The sequence below is a fragment of the Rhea pennata genome, chromosome 4, assembly GCF_028389875.1.
Source record: "Rhea pennata isolate bPtePen1 chromosome 4, bPtePen1.pri, whole genome shotgun sequence".
Classification (NCBI taxonomy): domain Eukaryota; kingdom Metazoa; phylum Chordata; class Aves; order Rheiformes; family Rheidae; genus Rhea; species Rhea pennata.
In genome coordinates, this window is record NC_084666.1 from 12218264 (window position 1) to 12234863 (window position 16600).

At 37.8% G+C, this 16600-nt stretch overlaps 1 protein-coding gene across 3 annotated transcripts in view; it reads left to right on the top strand.

The window, feature by feature from the left end:
- The window catches only part of AFAP1 (actin filament associated protein 1), a 116025-nt gene that overhangs the window by 65832 nt on the left and 33593 nt on the right, over positions 1-16600 (top strand). For all 3 annotated transcript variants that reach the window (XM_062575296.1, XM_062575298.1, XM_062575297.1), the window contains 3 exons: positions 2899-3007; positions 9289-9500; positions 12444-12623. In XM_062575296.1, coding sequence (XP_062431280.1) covers positions 2899-3007; positions 9289-9500; positions 12444-12623 — 501 coding nt within the window. The remainder of the gene's footprint in view (positions 1-2898; positions 3008-9288; positions 9501-12443; positions 12624-16600) is intronic.

Here is a 16600-nt window from a genome sequence, read left to right on the forward strand (position 1 = left end):
AAAAAAAAGGAGGAATAAAGCTATTTTATAATTGTTTTCCACTTTGTTATGGCAAGCGCTGCAGAACGCGTTTGGGAAGCGAGGGCCGGCGAGCGCAGCAATGGTTTCCATCTGTGTTGACGTTGGCCGCGCAGCCCTGCCCGCCCCAGCTGCACGCAGGAACCGCTGCTCCGGCAGGGTCGAATTCAGACAAGCACCATTTGTGTTTCATTTCCTTTTTTCTTTCTTCCGGAATAACATTTTGTCTAAAAACAAGCATTCCCCCTAACCACCCCCCTCGATCCGGATCTTTATTGGAATCTCTTACTTGTTTCTGGATAGAAGATGGCTTTGAAACCTCGTTACTGTGTCAGGTTGAAATGGGAATGACTCTCCGGACGGATATTTCCTGGGTGAATTAGGTTTAATAATGATAGGAATTTCATATATCTGATGTGCACCTGACGGGGAAAGCAGTTGGAGGCTAGCCAGCGACGTTGTTATATCTGCGTTACGAAGGGGCTGGTGGGAATCCACGCTGCCGCCGGCGCGAAGCGGGGAGCAAACGCTGACCCTGCCCCGCTTGGGTACGGCTCTGCCCGCCGGAGCGGAAGGACGCGGCATCTCTCCCGGTTCTGCCGCACGGGGCTACCGCTTGAGCGCAGGTGTGTGGGGCAAGAGTCACAGCGCGCTGACAGTTTTCCAATATGAACGGGCGCCTGGCGTTTTTTAGTGTCCCTTGCGCCTGTTGCGCCGCGGCAGATGAACGCGAAGGATTCATTTATTTTGTGACGATGCGCAGGTTTGCGGTTTGCCTTTTTCAGCTGAATCATAGGGAAGCTGTGCTGAAAGCTTTATTTTTTTCGTTATTTTGGTTCTTTGATAGATAATTTCTGTAGCAAAACTGCTCTGTGAGGAAAACTCTTTCGGTTCACGTTGGAGATAACAGTAATTGCCATCTCTTTGAGTGTGACTAATATTAAGTTGGCTACATCACTTGATGTCAAAGTAATGTTAGTGTAAATCTCAATCTGACCAAAGTTTTGATGTTCGGTCCCAATTCAGTTCATTGCTCTTGAGGAAGTTGCTGGTGTTACGAGGAGATCTCTTAGGGCTGGAGGGCTGATATTTTCACTAGCCACCTACCTTTCTGCACATGTCCATAATATACATTATACAAACACTTCAAGGTAGGAAAACCTATTTTATATAAAGGTAACTTCAGAGCGCGCTAAGGATGGGTTTCTTTTCACAGAGCTGTTAAGAACGGGGAGTCCAGTGAAGATTGGCAAGCAGCAATGAGATTTGAGGATGTCTAGCTCAGAAGTATGCAAAGACAAATTCAGGCCTAAAAGTGCCCGTGGAAGTTAATGCAAACCACCTGATGTCCTCTGATGTCGTACACTATAAAAAAGAGGCTGGCTAAGGAAACTAGTCACTCCAGCTTCATCTGTATTCTGTGGGAAAGGCTTTATGCCTCTACTAGGCTACTGAGCCCAGCTGGGATCTGGTGCTCCAGAAGAGCCTGTATCTGACCATGAGCAAAGCCCTCCTTGACTAGTTTATTCCTTAAATGCCTCTATTCATTTCCTGAATTTAGACTGCGTGAATCCAATGGAGACATATACTTACTACATTTACCTCCCGTTATGAAAAAGAGAAAGATGTGTTGAAAACTGTTGCTGCAAAATGAGACTCTCGTTGCATGTTGTATTTTTGTCGTCATACGATAAACTGCTGGTGTTGGAAAAAGGCTTAAGTATTTCCTTCAGTATGAAAATATGGAACGAAAACCTTGTGGCAAATATGAATGAGTTCTATAAAATACAGTTGTTTTGGTACTTGTTAAGGAAATAGAATAGTAAAGGCATATCGTGGAAGTCATACAGTACTAAATTTACTTTGTTGCTATATCAACATACCAGCAGTCAGTCAGTTTTAAATTTAAAACAGGTTTATGTTTGAAAAGAAGCATTTTAAAATTTGACCTGGTATTTGAAATATTTATTTTATCGTATAATAGTTTTGTGATGTTCTGAACTATTTGTTAGTAGTAGCTCGGATTTCACTACGTAAAGTTAGCTTTTTAAAAAATAATGTTGATATTAAGAATTGATCTGCCATTGGAAAGCAGAATGCATCACAAAAACATGGACTATGTTATCTATCCTTAATCTATGCCAGCTCAGGCTGTCTGATTTTTGTTCAGAGTTCATACTTGTTTACTACTGTAATAGAAATTATTTTATACATAAATACTAATAAATAAAGCCTCAATAATGTAAAATGATCTATCTGTAGAAATCTCTTTCCTACATAGGTCTTTCAAGTTGCTAGTTCTTAAATAGAGAATTTTATCTTTCCAACATTTTTACCACTTAATGTTATTTTAGAAAGGACTTCTTTTAATGTAATTGCTGTCTTGATCTTGCCATCTTTAGCAATGGCAGCTATGATTTGCCTGTTCATACATCCCCGAAGGACTCAGTTTGAGTACACACAGTATGATTCTGCTTCATTATCATCGGTGGAGGGAAAAGACTTGACAATAACAGTGCGTTTCAAGATGTGTGATTATGGTATAAAGCATAATTAAATCACTTCATTGCTTTGCAGTCTCAACATCTACTTGGTGTTGTTTAATTATCGCAATGGATGAGAAGCTTGAGATTTAGACTTGTTTCCCTTCTAAAAGCTACTGTCCTGCGGAATATTTCTTACTTAAGGGACCAACTCATCCCTCAAGAGCCTTACCTTTAGATATAGTTAACATAAGAAATAGTCACCAGAGAAGCCATTAAGGTTATAAGGCTGGTAATATCAGCACTGATCATGAACAGATATTGTCAGCAAGTTTACTTTAGCACCTTGTTGGTCTTTAATCACCTTTTTATTTTCTTTCTTTTTTTCTTCATTTAGCCACCAGATAATGGGCCTCCACCATTACCAACATCATCCCTTCCAGAAGGCTACTATGAAGAGGCAGTGCCACTTAGTCCTGGAAAGGCTCCTGAGTATATCACTTCCAGTGAGTAGTATATGTCTGGGTCTGTTTCGAGCAGCTGCTAATTCCAGTGTCCTTCAGTATGTATAGCATTCAAAGGCTGCAGCTCTATTTGTGCTTTGGTGATGTGCAGTAAGCATGATTTCGACCATTTTTGGCCATTTGCGATTGTCCTCACTGGCCATACATTGGTTTAGTTTGTAGAGATGTTTCTGTGTGCGCAAACTAGGTTCCTTTTTGAGGAAACTAAACCCGGAGCTCCACCATGCATATCAAACCTGCTGCACCACCCCCACTGGGGACGGAGAGTCCAAATCAGCTTCTGGGCATCTGGACAGCTTTGAACGGTGAAGATGGTGGGGGATATTTAGACCAGGGCTCCAGAGCTAAGTACAGTCTAACACAACCTTCTTCAAACTCCAGATAGTGTAAATGTAGAGGCCTCAAAATTTGGTGTTGATCTGCAGATCTACTGATAACTTCCTATTGCGCCAAATTAATCATTACAGTAGACAGATAAACATCTAAAGAAAAAAGACAGGACCTTTTCTAAAGCGAAGAATAAAAAAGATGTGATTTGCAGCATTTCTGATGACATATTATAGACAGGGATTGATCATTCATACTCAATCCTGAAAGCTGTGTTTGATACACATGACTACTGTTTTGACTACTCATTTAGTGCAAAAGGCAGGGGGCTACCTACTAACTGATCACCAAAACTTCTTGCTGCAGCACGCGAATGCTTTTTATTGTATCCAACTACTCAGGCAGAGACTGACTGTACTTAAGTGGTGATAGGATGAGAGCACACTGATGGAACGATGAAGTGACTGCTGTGAGTGTTTACATGGGGTCAGTGAGTAGGAATTTATGTTCTAAAAATTGCAAACATTTTCCTTTTTGCTACTCTTTTTTTTATTGGCTGAGGTAATTTATTACTTATTTCATTTATCACTGGTAGTTATTTTTTGTGACCCAAAGATGAAAGGAATATCTGCTTGCTTTTTATAGACACTTCTATTATTTGAACTAGAATGAAAGAATAAAATAAAATCTCTGTTCTTAAAATACATACATAAAAGACACTTTAGAACATTAAATTTTAAATTTGTACATTGTATGTCAGGGAAAATTGTTTATCATTCTGCATTAGCTCTAAAAATAAAAACCAGATTTAGGTATCTGGCAGCTCTTAATTTACCTAGCAAATTCAAGGTAAGAAAGTGTTTTGTATAATGTAAAATAAATGAAGGAACACACAGTTTTGCAAAGCAGCACAATCATTCCTGTCTTTATTTCCTCCCTTGAGTTGCTGCAGGGTGGTCCTGCTACACCCTGTAATCTGGTGAACTGCTGATTTGTGTTTGGTCATTAAACAAGAGCCATGCTTAGGCAGGAAAATATTAATAGTACTGCTAAAGGATTACCTAGGAACAAAATACATAACAAAATAAGAAAGTGATCTTTTATTTTGCTTAGCTATCCAAAACCAAGAAAATATTTAGAAGATCAGACTTGAAGTGTTCATTAATAATTCCATAATTTATATATATATATATACACATATACATATACAACATTTTAGTGTAACTCATAATCTGTCTTGCCATGATTTTGCTATATTTTATGTCCTGTACTCTTTTACTACGTAATAAAAGTCATCCACTCCTCATCTGTAATAAAGTTGCTTTAAAATTCAATATACTATTCATGATACTGAATATTCATTCACCACACAAATAAAACATCCACTAAATCCAGTGTGTTTTTCTGTGGGGTTGTGAACAATACAAATATAGGCAATTAAAATAAACCATCAAAGCACTGTATTAAGGATGGAACCTACAATTTTTCAGACTAATTGAGACTGAGAAGGTCAAAAAAAAAGAAGTGCTTAAAGTGTGGGACCTGCAATAGTAAACTGTTAAATAACTGTTGAGATAGATATAATTGTCTTGAATCCATTGTCTATTCCTACAGAATATTTTTCTAATGTGATTAATAGCTATCAGGTGCACATCCCATATGTCTTACCTATTAAGGGGGATGGAAATGCAAGAGAATTACAGAGGAATATAGTTTGTGGAAATGAAATATCTACAACCTCTCAATGTTCCTGTGTTCTATTTGTAATTTCTATTTGAATGAAAGTGAAAGCAAAACTGTATATGGCTTGATTGATAATTCTCTTCCTTGTTTATTAAAGTACTGATCTGTACAATATGTCTAAATTGTTATAGGCTAGTCTTTGGAATACACCATTACAAATAATTTGAAAGGCTACTGTGGTACTTACCCTTTAACATTAGGAAATTTTCATTCAGATAATCATAAAAAGCTGTTGTCAGAAGCTCAAATAACCGAAAAATGCAGAAGATACAGAAGAAGAAGTAGATACATACAGCAGCACTGCGACATGTATCAGTGCATCCTAAGTCACTGAGACTTAAGTAGACCTAATAAAACCTCTTTCTTTTGGAGAGACGCTGTAAGAATCTTTTTTTCCCCCTCCAAATCATGATCAGTGTGAATGCTCTGTTATCCCTCTCTCCCCTCTCCTCCCCTCCCCAAGACCCAAAGAGTGTGTTGATTTGAAAGTATGCACACGATGTTTTCACAACTTACCTATGATTTCACATTCAGCCTATTTCATTACCCGTTGTGAGGAGACTATGTTAGATGACAGGATTTAGTCATTAGTAGCCTTTACATGACTTACCTTTTTACTGTTTAGCTTTCCACAATTTAACATTTTCTAATAGGCAATTTACTGCTTTTAGTGAGAAAGTAATACTGCTTCAGAAACCTTGGAAATTATACTTCCATACAGAATTTCTCAGGATATCTTTCTCAACATCTGATACACATCAGTTATGTATGAATAGTAGAATGCCTATAGTCATTATGTTAAATATACTAGTCACTTCACAAAATGAACAGAAGCTGGTTTCTGTTTCAGAGCCTAAAGACCTCAGAGATTTGTAGGCAGGAGATGGCAGTGACTCCGCAAAGATCTCCTTAACTGTGCTAGTGTGGGAGTCCAGAAGTGTCAGTCTCAGAAGCTCCTATTGGCTTTCCTTCTTCTATAAACAGAGATTTGAATAATCTTGCAATGCTATGTCAGCAGAGTCCCATTGCTGCTCATACAATTTATCCCCAGTGTGAAATCTGCCCTTGAACTACTTGTGAAACTGATAAAACTTAAAGTAAAAAAAAAATATAATAAATAAATAAAATTATATGGTAGAATGCTGTGAAAAAAAAACAATGGTTCAACCCAGTAACCTTGCTGAAAAGAAAGTGAGATTGTTGCATGGAGTTTCAGGTAAGAAGAAAGCAGCTCTGTTATGTGGTAGAGATGATTGCTAATTATATTCAAGGTGAAACCTTTTTTTTCCTGCAATATGAGAAAGTTAAAACATGTTCTAAAGAGGAAAGAAAAATCATCTGCAAAAATAATAAAAACAGATCCAGTATTGCCTTTTACATCCTTTGGACAGATGCACTTAAAATGCAGGTGGAGAAGGCATCTTCAGACAGAAAAAAGTCTTTGATTCTGCTATGGAGACAACCCTTCTTCAGTGGATGCTTATAATACAGAATAATGACTCAACTCACAACAATCTTAATGGAGACTATGTATGAGGAGTGTCCTTTCTTTACACTCTTGTTTCAAGTTGGTCTACTGAAAATGGGCACAAACTGAACTACAGGAAGTTCCACCTGACCGTGAGGGGGAATTTCTTCCCTGTGAGAGTGACGGAGCACTGGAACAGGTTGCCCAGAGAGGTGGTGGAGTCTCCTTCTCTGGAGATCTTCAAGGCCCACCTGGATGCAACTCTGTCTAACATGCTCTAGGTGACCCTGCTTGAGCAGGGAGTTTGGACTAGATGATCTCCGGAGGTCCCTTCCAACCTTACCGATTCTATGATTCTGTGAAAATAGCACCAGAGATTCTTACACTGAAAAGTTGGTTTCTTAATTTTAGAGGAAAAATTTTATTGGTAATTAAATGGAAAACCGCTATCAGAATAGTATTGCCGTATCTCCCTGTTTGAGTAGTGATTTCTCATCTCCTTTTCTGCTTCTTACTAGTTCTCCAGAATTTTTTAAGTTTCAGAATAATCTTATTGCCAATACTGCAGCAAAATCACAAATGGTGTGAAAGATTGTACAAAAAGAATGAACGTTTAAGTGACCATTGTGGCAATGGCTTAGCTGCAGTAAAGAGTACTATTAAATTTGCAGAAGGGGTGTGGGAGATATGTTACAGACACCAAAATACTGCTTTTTTGAAAGGGGAGAGGGTGGAGTTAAAGATTAAATGCTTTACATGAAAGACCACTGGTTGCCAAAGAGACAGCAACTTTAGGTTATGACAGTTTTTGCCTTAGCCTGTGTCTCTGGGAGATGGGCTTCTTGAAGAGGCTGATTTAATGACTGGATCTTGCATTTTCGTGTTTGGTAACTTGACCACATTAATCATTCTGCCTCCACTTCAAACAAGTTGGTGTGCTACCGTACATTAGATATTGGTCGGTGAACTCCCAACTTCTCCAGATATCTCTGTGTGAAAGGTTCTGAATAGCGTTTACAACAGAAGGGGAGCAGGAGGAAGTTGTTGTGTTTTGATTCTGGTTTTGGTGGTTTTTTATTTTTGCTTTTTTTCCTGCTTCATCAGGAGGAAGTCAGAAGAGACAGATGAAATGGCAAGTTCTGCTAGATTTTGCATTTTCTTTGGAACAAACATGGAAAAATAAAACAAAAAAACCCTACAGAGTAACTATCTGTCAGATTATTCATCTGCCCTAAATTTTTTCCATCTTTTTTCTTGTTTTTCATAGAATGAATGAAAAAAATGCTCCAAATTTCCTTTATTGATAATCATTTGTGGCTTTTTCCACTAGCCTGCATGGAGCTGCCCCTGAGCCAAACACTGCATAGTTGAACTGATCAGAAGACAGCACTTCCATTTCATGAAAAAACCTCAAGAGCTTGAAATTTTATTTGCATTTCCCTTTGTAATGAAGATAAAAATTTGTAAAACTTGTCTGTAAAAACACAGACTAGGTCTAGTCTTGGTTCCGGGATGTTGAGGTTTGGGTGTACTGTGTTCCGACCTCCTTGTGGCTAGGTGCTAGCCTTAGAATGAGCTCTGCAGCCATCCACCTTCTTGTCCTCTTCCCAGTTTCCTCAGATCTCTCTTCCATATCCTGGACTGTGCCCTAAGTGCCTAAGCTAAAGGAAACAAGAGGTTTTCTGGCCTAAAAATATATCAAAGTCTCCTTGTAATGTTCAAACAAAATGTCAACTTTTGAAATTTTTTTCTACTGAAAATTTTCTATTTTCAATTTCCTGTTGAAAATATTAAAAATATCATATCTCCTCCATGGGAGTATGTGATCTCAGGATGTTTTGCATGCACTGAGTGACAAGGGTGCCTTCAAGTGTTATTATCTGATGGGATTTATATACATGTATATGTATGTATGTATCTGTATATACATAGAAATGTGTATGTATGGGAGAAGAGAGATTCTGTGATAATGACAAATCCATTTTGTAATCAAGGTCACTGCTTCAGAACTGATTACTTTATTGAAAATGAAAGGCCTGACCAAAGACCATTTAATTAGAAAGGAATCTTGTTATTACATTACTAAACCTGGAGCAGAATTAAACTGTGTAGGCTGAGCACATAACAGGAGATTTTTTTTTTTTTTTGCAGAATGCTTTTAAGTCAAGCAGAGTCTGTATGTCAAGAAAGAGCATCATCTATTCAGCATTAATCACTGCATGTGTTGTATTTTAGAGTTGTATGAAATCTTATGCGCTGTGCTTTACTCTTGTGACCTCTGTCATATTCAGTGCTTGTTTCTTAATACACTGTACTAATATTTATATTTCTGTGCCTAAGTGTATTTTGCATTAAGCAACAGGGCAGGATTACAACTTCTATTCTGTAAAAGAAACACAAAAGATGAAAGTACCTGCCAAATAATACTTTGAGGATGACAAAACACTGGCTAAAATTCTCTGTATTTATTTTCTGTTCTCTGTTTTAATTAAAATTCCCAAGGTGTCAGTATGGGTCTTTTATAACATTTCATAACGAACAGCTTTCATCTTCTATCATCTCTTATTCAACAAAACGTGTTTTGATATTGCTAAATGCAGAAACAGTTGTTTGTTTGTGTCTGACCTTTAAAAGCCTTTACTTAAAATGAAACATGTTGAGATTGTTATTTCAGTTTTTTTCATGGCTAAATGTTGTAACTTGACACTTTATGCTTTCCTTAAAGATTATGATTCAGATGCTATGAGCAGCTCTTATGAATCCTATGATGAAGAGGAGGAGGATGGAAAAGGGAAAAAAATGAGACATCAGTGGCCATCTGAGGAGGCCTCTATGGATCTAGTGAAGGATGCCAAAATCTGTGCCTTCCTCCTTAGAAAGAAACGATTTGGGCAATGGACAAAACTACTGTGTGTTATCAAAGAAAACAAACTACTGGTAATTTTTATTTTTATCTAGCTGTATTTTCATTATGTCTTTTAGATGATGTATTTATTTGTACAGGAAGCTTTTTCGTAATATATTGCAAGTATCCAAGAAGCAGACAACCACTGAAATGGTAACTGTATCATTTAGCCACATAGGACTTTGATTTTTATTGCACTTAAACTTAAATTCAGGCAATTGCCTGACATATGAAAGAAAGTCTGCCCTATACGCTTCTAACATATTTCATTTGAAAAAAAAATTGCTGAAACTGTAAATCCAATCTTTCATTCCCTGTGGAGGCAAAAGTCTCATAGGGGAGCTTTGTGTGTGAACTGTTGGATCAGACTGTTAGAAAGAAAAGTCCCTTGTTACACTGAGAATTCACTTGGCAGCATATGCCGCTGTAATGTATACACTTTAAACTGAACCTCGCCATCTGTTCGGCAGTAATTACAGATGCAGTATTCACATGATGCACAGCTGCATTATAGAAGGGAAAGAAACAAGTGGATGTATTTGTTCCTTTAGTAAATCTCTTACGTTTTTTTTCTGATCGGAGGCGCCAGTAGAAGATTCCGTAAGTTAGTAAATTATCTGCCCATAGATGTGGTTTTGTTTTTTGAAAAGAGAGCCTAATTGACATTCATTTCTGTATCAGTGTAAGCCACCTAAGGCTTAAAATAATAGATCAGTTGGGGGATGACACTTAGACACTCCTTATCTTCTAAGCTGTTGGTTAGAGCTGTTGTAACTAATTATGTAACTAATAATTATTGCAATATCCCAGGTGTTAAAAGCTGATTAAAAGGTGATAGACCATTTTCTGCAGAACATCATTATTACACTGATCCAAGTTTTTCTGTGTTCACTTTCCAAGTGCATTTATGCTTACGCCTTTGTAGGAAATACTAGCATTTGAAATAGAGATAACTGGAGAAGAGATTTCTGAAATATAATTGGAATTTGTTTGCCAGTTCTCCATGGTTTCTGAGGATTTTTAGAATATTGATTCTGATTTGGTTTGCATTGTATTGTTGTGATGCTGTTATCCTTAGTTCACGTTAGTATTACCATAAATCAGAATCACATCAGATTTCAGGAGCTTGTGATAACAGTTTGAAGTAAAGAAGGAGGGAAGGAGATTTTCTCAGAAGTCACGCAGTATTTCTTCTAGAATTATGTTTGTTGTTCTATATTAAAATGTTATTTTTTCCATTTTCCTTTTCTTTAACCATGTGTGTGGTCTTAAAAGCTTTTTTTTCTTTTTTTTTTTTCCTTTCAGGGATTGTTTTTCAGTAATTCTGTAATAGGGATTAAGAAAATAAAAATCACAATAGGAGTCAAATGACAAAGTTACATAAGATCAGTTTATTGTTTGAAGGAGGACTTACAGATGTAACTTATGAGATATGCAAGTAAAACAAATATATGTTCCTAAGGATTAGTAATTGCCTATGTTATAAATACAGCTTTGATCATAGGACCAAACTATTTTGATTAGAATTAGCTATTAGAAATAGTTTTTAATAGAGAATTACTTTTCACATAAAGTTGTTTAAAATATTAATACTCGAGTTTTAGTAGTGTATAATTATAAGTAAAATCTTTAACTTAATGTAAAGGGAATCATATGCTCTGTAGTGGTTCTTAAATAATGATGTATTTTTACAAGGTTTCATAGCTTGAATACTTAACTTTTAATTATTACAAACGTCTTTAAATTTGTGACTAAACTAGAGGAATTTTGAGTTAATGAGCCTTGGAGAGGGAGGAAGGATGATGAAGATTTGCAAAGACTGGTTGAGAGTGGCTGTATTTGTTCAGCCTGAATAATACACTTTTAGCAGCTACTGTGTTTCTGACTGTTGCATCATGAAGTGGACACTGCCAGCAGGCACTCCAGAGTGTGTGCTTTTCTCTGCTCACATTTATGCTCAGTCTTATATGTATGCACCTACTAATCAGTCCTCTTGAATATCATGATACCCTTTTAGCCTTCATACTTACTTGTCTGGGCAAAAGTCTATTCGCACATATAAAGTAACTGGATATTCACCTGCACAATTAAACAGTGTTCTGCAGTCTGGCACTCAGTGACAGCTTTAGGGAGCTGAACTATGCTGAGGTAGTAGCTGAGAATAGGGACTAGGTCTGTAGGACAGGTTAATGCTATGTGAAACCCTTCACGTTTAGATCACCTATTCAAATATAGAGCAGGTCATCAGGAAACCAACATGAAAGGGCTGTTCACTGGCAGTACTTGGCTATCGAGGGAAAAACAGCTGGCAGTGCATATGGTTTTAGCCAAGACCCTAAAGACTAAACCAACACAGAGGCTGGGCTGTGCAGTGACAGATTAAATTGAATTAGCTGGAAAATTTTCCATCCTGTGACTTTGCCCCCTCTCGGCACTCTGCAAATTTTGTTAGCTCAACGTAGATAAGAGCTGAGTAAGTCCATGTCTGCTCCTCTGCAGTGTGTAGGCACTGGTGTAGGTTCACCTGGTTGTACCAGACTGTCACTGCCAGAAATGATCTCCAAGTTGCTCAGCCCACAGTCAAGAGGGCAGAGTGAGTTCCTGGGCTTTAAAGTCCTTAACTGTGCCAGCATATTCTGCCACCACGTGAGAGCAGCTATCCTAAACCATTCTCTGCCTATCCGATCAAGCTCAAGATTGAGTCATATGGATAACATAGAGAAGCTTAATGTCCTCCATATGTTGTACCTGTTGTGCAATAAAAAGCCTCTATTACTATCAGTCTGGAAGGAATTTTGCTCTGCAAAGGGGATGACAAAGAGAAATGGAAGTTAGTGTTGACTAAACTTTGTGGTATGTCACAAAGGGATGCATGGAAAATATTAAAAATTAAAAATATCATTTCTATATAACAACATCTTTCCCAAAAAGTTCAGAAAGGTGAGATTTAACTTGTGTTCCTTGTATTTATTTAGTGTTACAAAAGTTCCAAGGACCAGCAACCTCAGATGGAGCTACTGTTGAATGATTGCAGTATCACATACATTCCCAAAGACAGCAAAAAGAAGAAGCATGAGTTGAAAATCACTCACCAAGGAGCAGATGCACTGGTTCTAGCAGTACAGAGCAAAGAGCAGGCGGAACAGTGGCTAAAGGTAAGGTAGGGTTGCTGACCCAAAGCTTTTCCACTAACAAGTGTCCTTTTGCCTGGTCAAGTCCTGTTGAAAAGTGAGATTCAGACAGTAATTTTCAACCAGTTCCAGACCACTTACATCTCATCTAAACTGGGGCTGCAGAAATCCAGACTTAATGTTTACACCTTGAGGAACCTAGAATACTGTAAGCAGCTCCTTGGCAACCAGCAGTTCATGCTGCTGGTGCAGATGTTTTTCACTCCTGGTTGCACAATAAGCTGGCACCAAGAGGTGTAAGTTCCCCTCCTCACACAACTCCATCTCATTTTGCAGAAGGCTTTGCTGGTTAGGGTACACGCTCAGTGAGCTGCAAGCTCAGGTTGCTGTTGGATAGGCATGTACAGGTGGCCACCAAGGCTACTATGAAGAAATTGGGCATAGCACCACCATTGTCATCTTTTTAAAAAGATGAGGAGATACTTACTTGAATGACTCTAAATAGAGAAAAATCCTTCAGCTTCTGGTTGCTAAGTAGAGGCTACTAATCCTAATTTAGCGGCATATCGTATCTATTATAGTTTGTTTGGGAATGTAGGCTTCTGAGAAATGGGATTTTGTCATTTCCAGTCCTTTCTGTTCAGTGTCTAAAAATGTGGAAAATCCCAGCACAAGTGCTGCAGTTATAGATCCTAAACAGATTACTAGTATTTATGTTGGATTTTGCCAGTCTCAGATGTGGAGGTCAGTAAAGTAGTGTGGGAAACTACCACTGCAGTTGCAGTGGCTTGTTTTAAGGCCTTTAATTCTAGCCCTTTAAATGCATGTAAAAATCTGAATACATAAGACTCATCAGGCATTCTCCGTGCTGTGCTCTGATCAAACCTTATATGGTGCTTATTTTGCTAAGAATAAATTGTGTTTTTCTAAACACAATTGAATTAAATACATAGGAATTTCCTGATGACAGATAATTTTTCTGCAGAAGAGTGAGAAGTAAAATGCAGCTTAAGAGGTATGAGATCTATTGAAGGCTAATTCAACAAATGGAAAATTAATCTGTAATTTCCTTTTTTGCAATGTTTGAATATACCTTTTGGGATTTTGCTAGGTTTGTGCATGTCTGTTGTTTTTGACTGGGAGTTTGTATCTTAGAAAATACAATGTTGTCTTTTTAATAGAAAATGAAGATAGTCATGAATTTTATAGGCATTTTCTAATATCGTTATCTTGTTTTATCTCCTAACACCATCCAAGTATTCTATTAACTCACCTCGTGTTTCAAAAATACTGATTGGAATGACATCCGCAGATCATACGCTTTTCCAAGGAATTCCAATGCAATTAGGTCATCATAACTGCCCCATTATTTCCTGCATTGTTTTAAACTTGGATTTGGCAATGCTGAATACATTGGCACTAAGCAGACTTTCTTTCATTACAATTTACTTAGTTCCTTCACATGGCAAAGCTCTGTTGGTAGAGCTCTTTCAGGTACATGGCAATGCAACTGTGCACTCAACATCCAACTCCTCGATGCTGCTGGAACACCTCTGTTCTGTACAGCACAAATTACCTTCCCAACAACAGACCTAAAATGGTTTATGCAGTTCTTGCAACAGCTCCAAGGTTTTCAGAAAGCATGGCTTTTCAATAAAAGGCAATGGGGTTGCATTTTTAAAAATACATCAGAGTTCAAGACTTTTTTTGCTTTGAAAATAATTATTTTTTGCTCAATCAGCCCTCACTTCCAGTGAGCTCTGGAAATCTTGTGTGGATTTATGTAGGAAGTTACCACACTGCATTATCTTGGGAGAAGTGATTTGAGCTTTTCCTGCCTGTCTGTCCGAGGCGTGCTCCCACCCAAGCTCTCTGTCAGCAGCATATGATTGCTGTTGATAATAAAATGTGCAGATTTACAGCCTCTGGTGATAGAGGAAGGTCTCTGCAGCCATCTTTTTTAATCATAACATACCTTTTCCATCAAAGATAGTGGAGCCAGGTTGTCAGGCAGGCACAACAGGTTCTCATGAAGAACCGCATGCGTAAGTGTCAGGTCAAGGCTTTCCTCTCGAGCCTGAGAAGCTCAAAATGGCTGCGAAAGCCAGAGCCACTCATGAGATTTTCCCACGGGATCTAAACCAGAAGATTTTTTTAAAATGGTAAGATGTAGTCAGTATAAAAGATATTTGCTTTGGCAGACAATTTTAAAATATCAATTGGAATACAAGTGATATTAAAACAAGTAAAGCTGAAATAAATGCACAGTATTATAGATTTTTTTTGTAAAGATGACAACAAAAAACAGCTGATAAACCTAGTGTAAATTGAAGTCTAGACTGCAAACCACAAGGGGAGTTTCAGGTTTACCAGGGAACAAATGCTTGATGAAAAAGAGATAGCTGATGTCACCAAAAAGATTGCAGAGCATCAGGCGTAACCAGTGCAAATTCCAGGCTACAGTTGAGATCATAGCAGTAATACATTGTGCAACATAAAGCAGTGGAAATTTCCAGACGTGAGTCCTAAAATGTACCCACAAAAATGTACATGAAAAAATATATGCAGTTATACGCTGACCCAAACACGAGCTCTTTCCATGGATGCTTGAATATATGTGCATCTGTGTGCACTTTTGTGCCTTTGCGGTCAAGTAAGGTATTAAAGTCTGCCTGTTTGTCTCAGCACATCCAACACTGAAACTAGGTACTTCTTTGTCAGCATCTCTGAGAAATACTGCTTTAAAAATAAAAGAACTACTAAGAACATGACATTACAAGAAGATGCTTATATAGTGGCTTCGTTCATACAGCTGAATGTGTTCTGTGTGCAGTACCTTCAAACTAGACCACAAAAAACTGCACTTGAAATTAAAAATCAGAGGATGCCAGAGAAATGAAATCTTAAAGTAGCTTCTTGTAGAAGACCAGTAGAGGAATGAAACAGCCGCAGTGTCCATCCCTGAGGCCTTCCCCTCCTCCTAGCATTGCCTCCTGCATACAGGTATTTCTGATATTTTGCCATCTTTTCATGTGATAAGGAAATCTATCGTTTTGAAATACTGAACTTCATTTTTTCCTAACATTATCCTCCCTTTGTTAACTTCTCTTTATTTGACTGCATGAAGCCATAGTTTGCTGCAGTGTCCTCAGTAGGCCAAGTGGCTAGAATCTGCAACTGAACAGAGAATATTCCAGTAGGTCTATCTGGATCATTTTGGTAATGTTGAGTTAATTCTGGGCTTGCTGGGATAGAAGAGTTTTTTTCCCTGAAAAAAAAAAAAAGAAAAAATTAGGATTGTGAGTGCATTCAGTGTTTTAAGGACCTAGCAACATTCGTCATAAGACTGTTAATACAATTATCCTACTCAGTTTTCATCTCTGATAATTGCATATTGCCTTGAGTAAAAGTCTTTGGAAATGTCTTTTTTTCACTGCCCTGAGCTTAGTAAGTGGAGTTATGTAGCTTCTGGGCTTCACTCTTTATGTGGACTGGGTTTTACCGAGGAATAAACTCTTGACAGAGCTATTAGCTTACCAGTTTAAATTAGCACAAAAATGACTTTGTAACTGTAAACATTATGTGGTTAGTTTTACTTTCTATTGGAATTTTCAGCTAGAGATCTTTAAATTAAATAATATTCCCCAAAGAGGTTATTATCTCTATTTTGTAGCGGAATGAAGTCAAGTGCTGAATGATCATGCCTTAAAACTGCCTGGAAAAAAAAATGCATCTGGGGATGTATACTCTGAGTAACTGATTTCCATACAGCATTTGTTAGTTTTGTTAGTTTTTAAGTAACTTCAGTAACACACTGTGTCCCAAGACAGTCAGGCTGAGTTCTTTCTGTACCGCACATCATCACCAGCAGTAAAGCCTTTGCAAAGCATGTTGAACCTCCCAGGACTTACGCCCCCATTTTTCTAATGATATGTTTTTAGTTACATCATTTCAAGACATTGAGAGGTCAGTATGTTTGCCTAAGAGCTGCTCGAGGTATA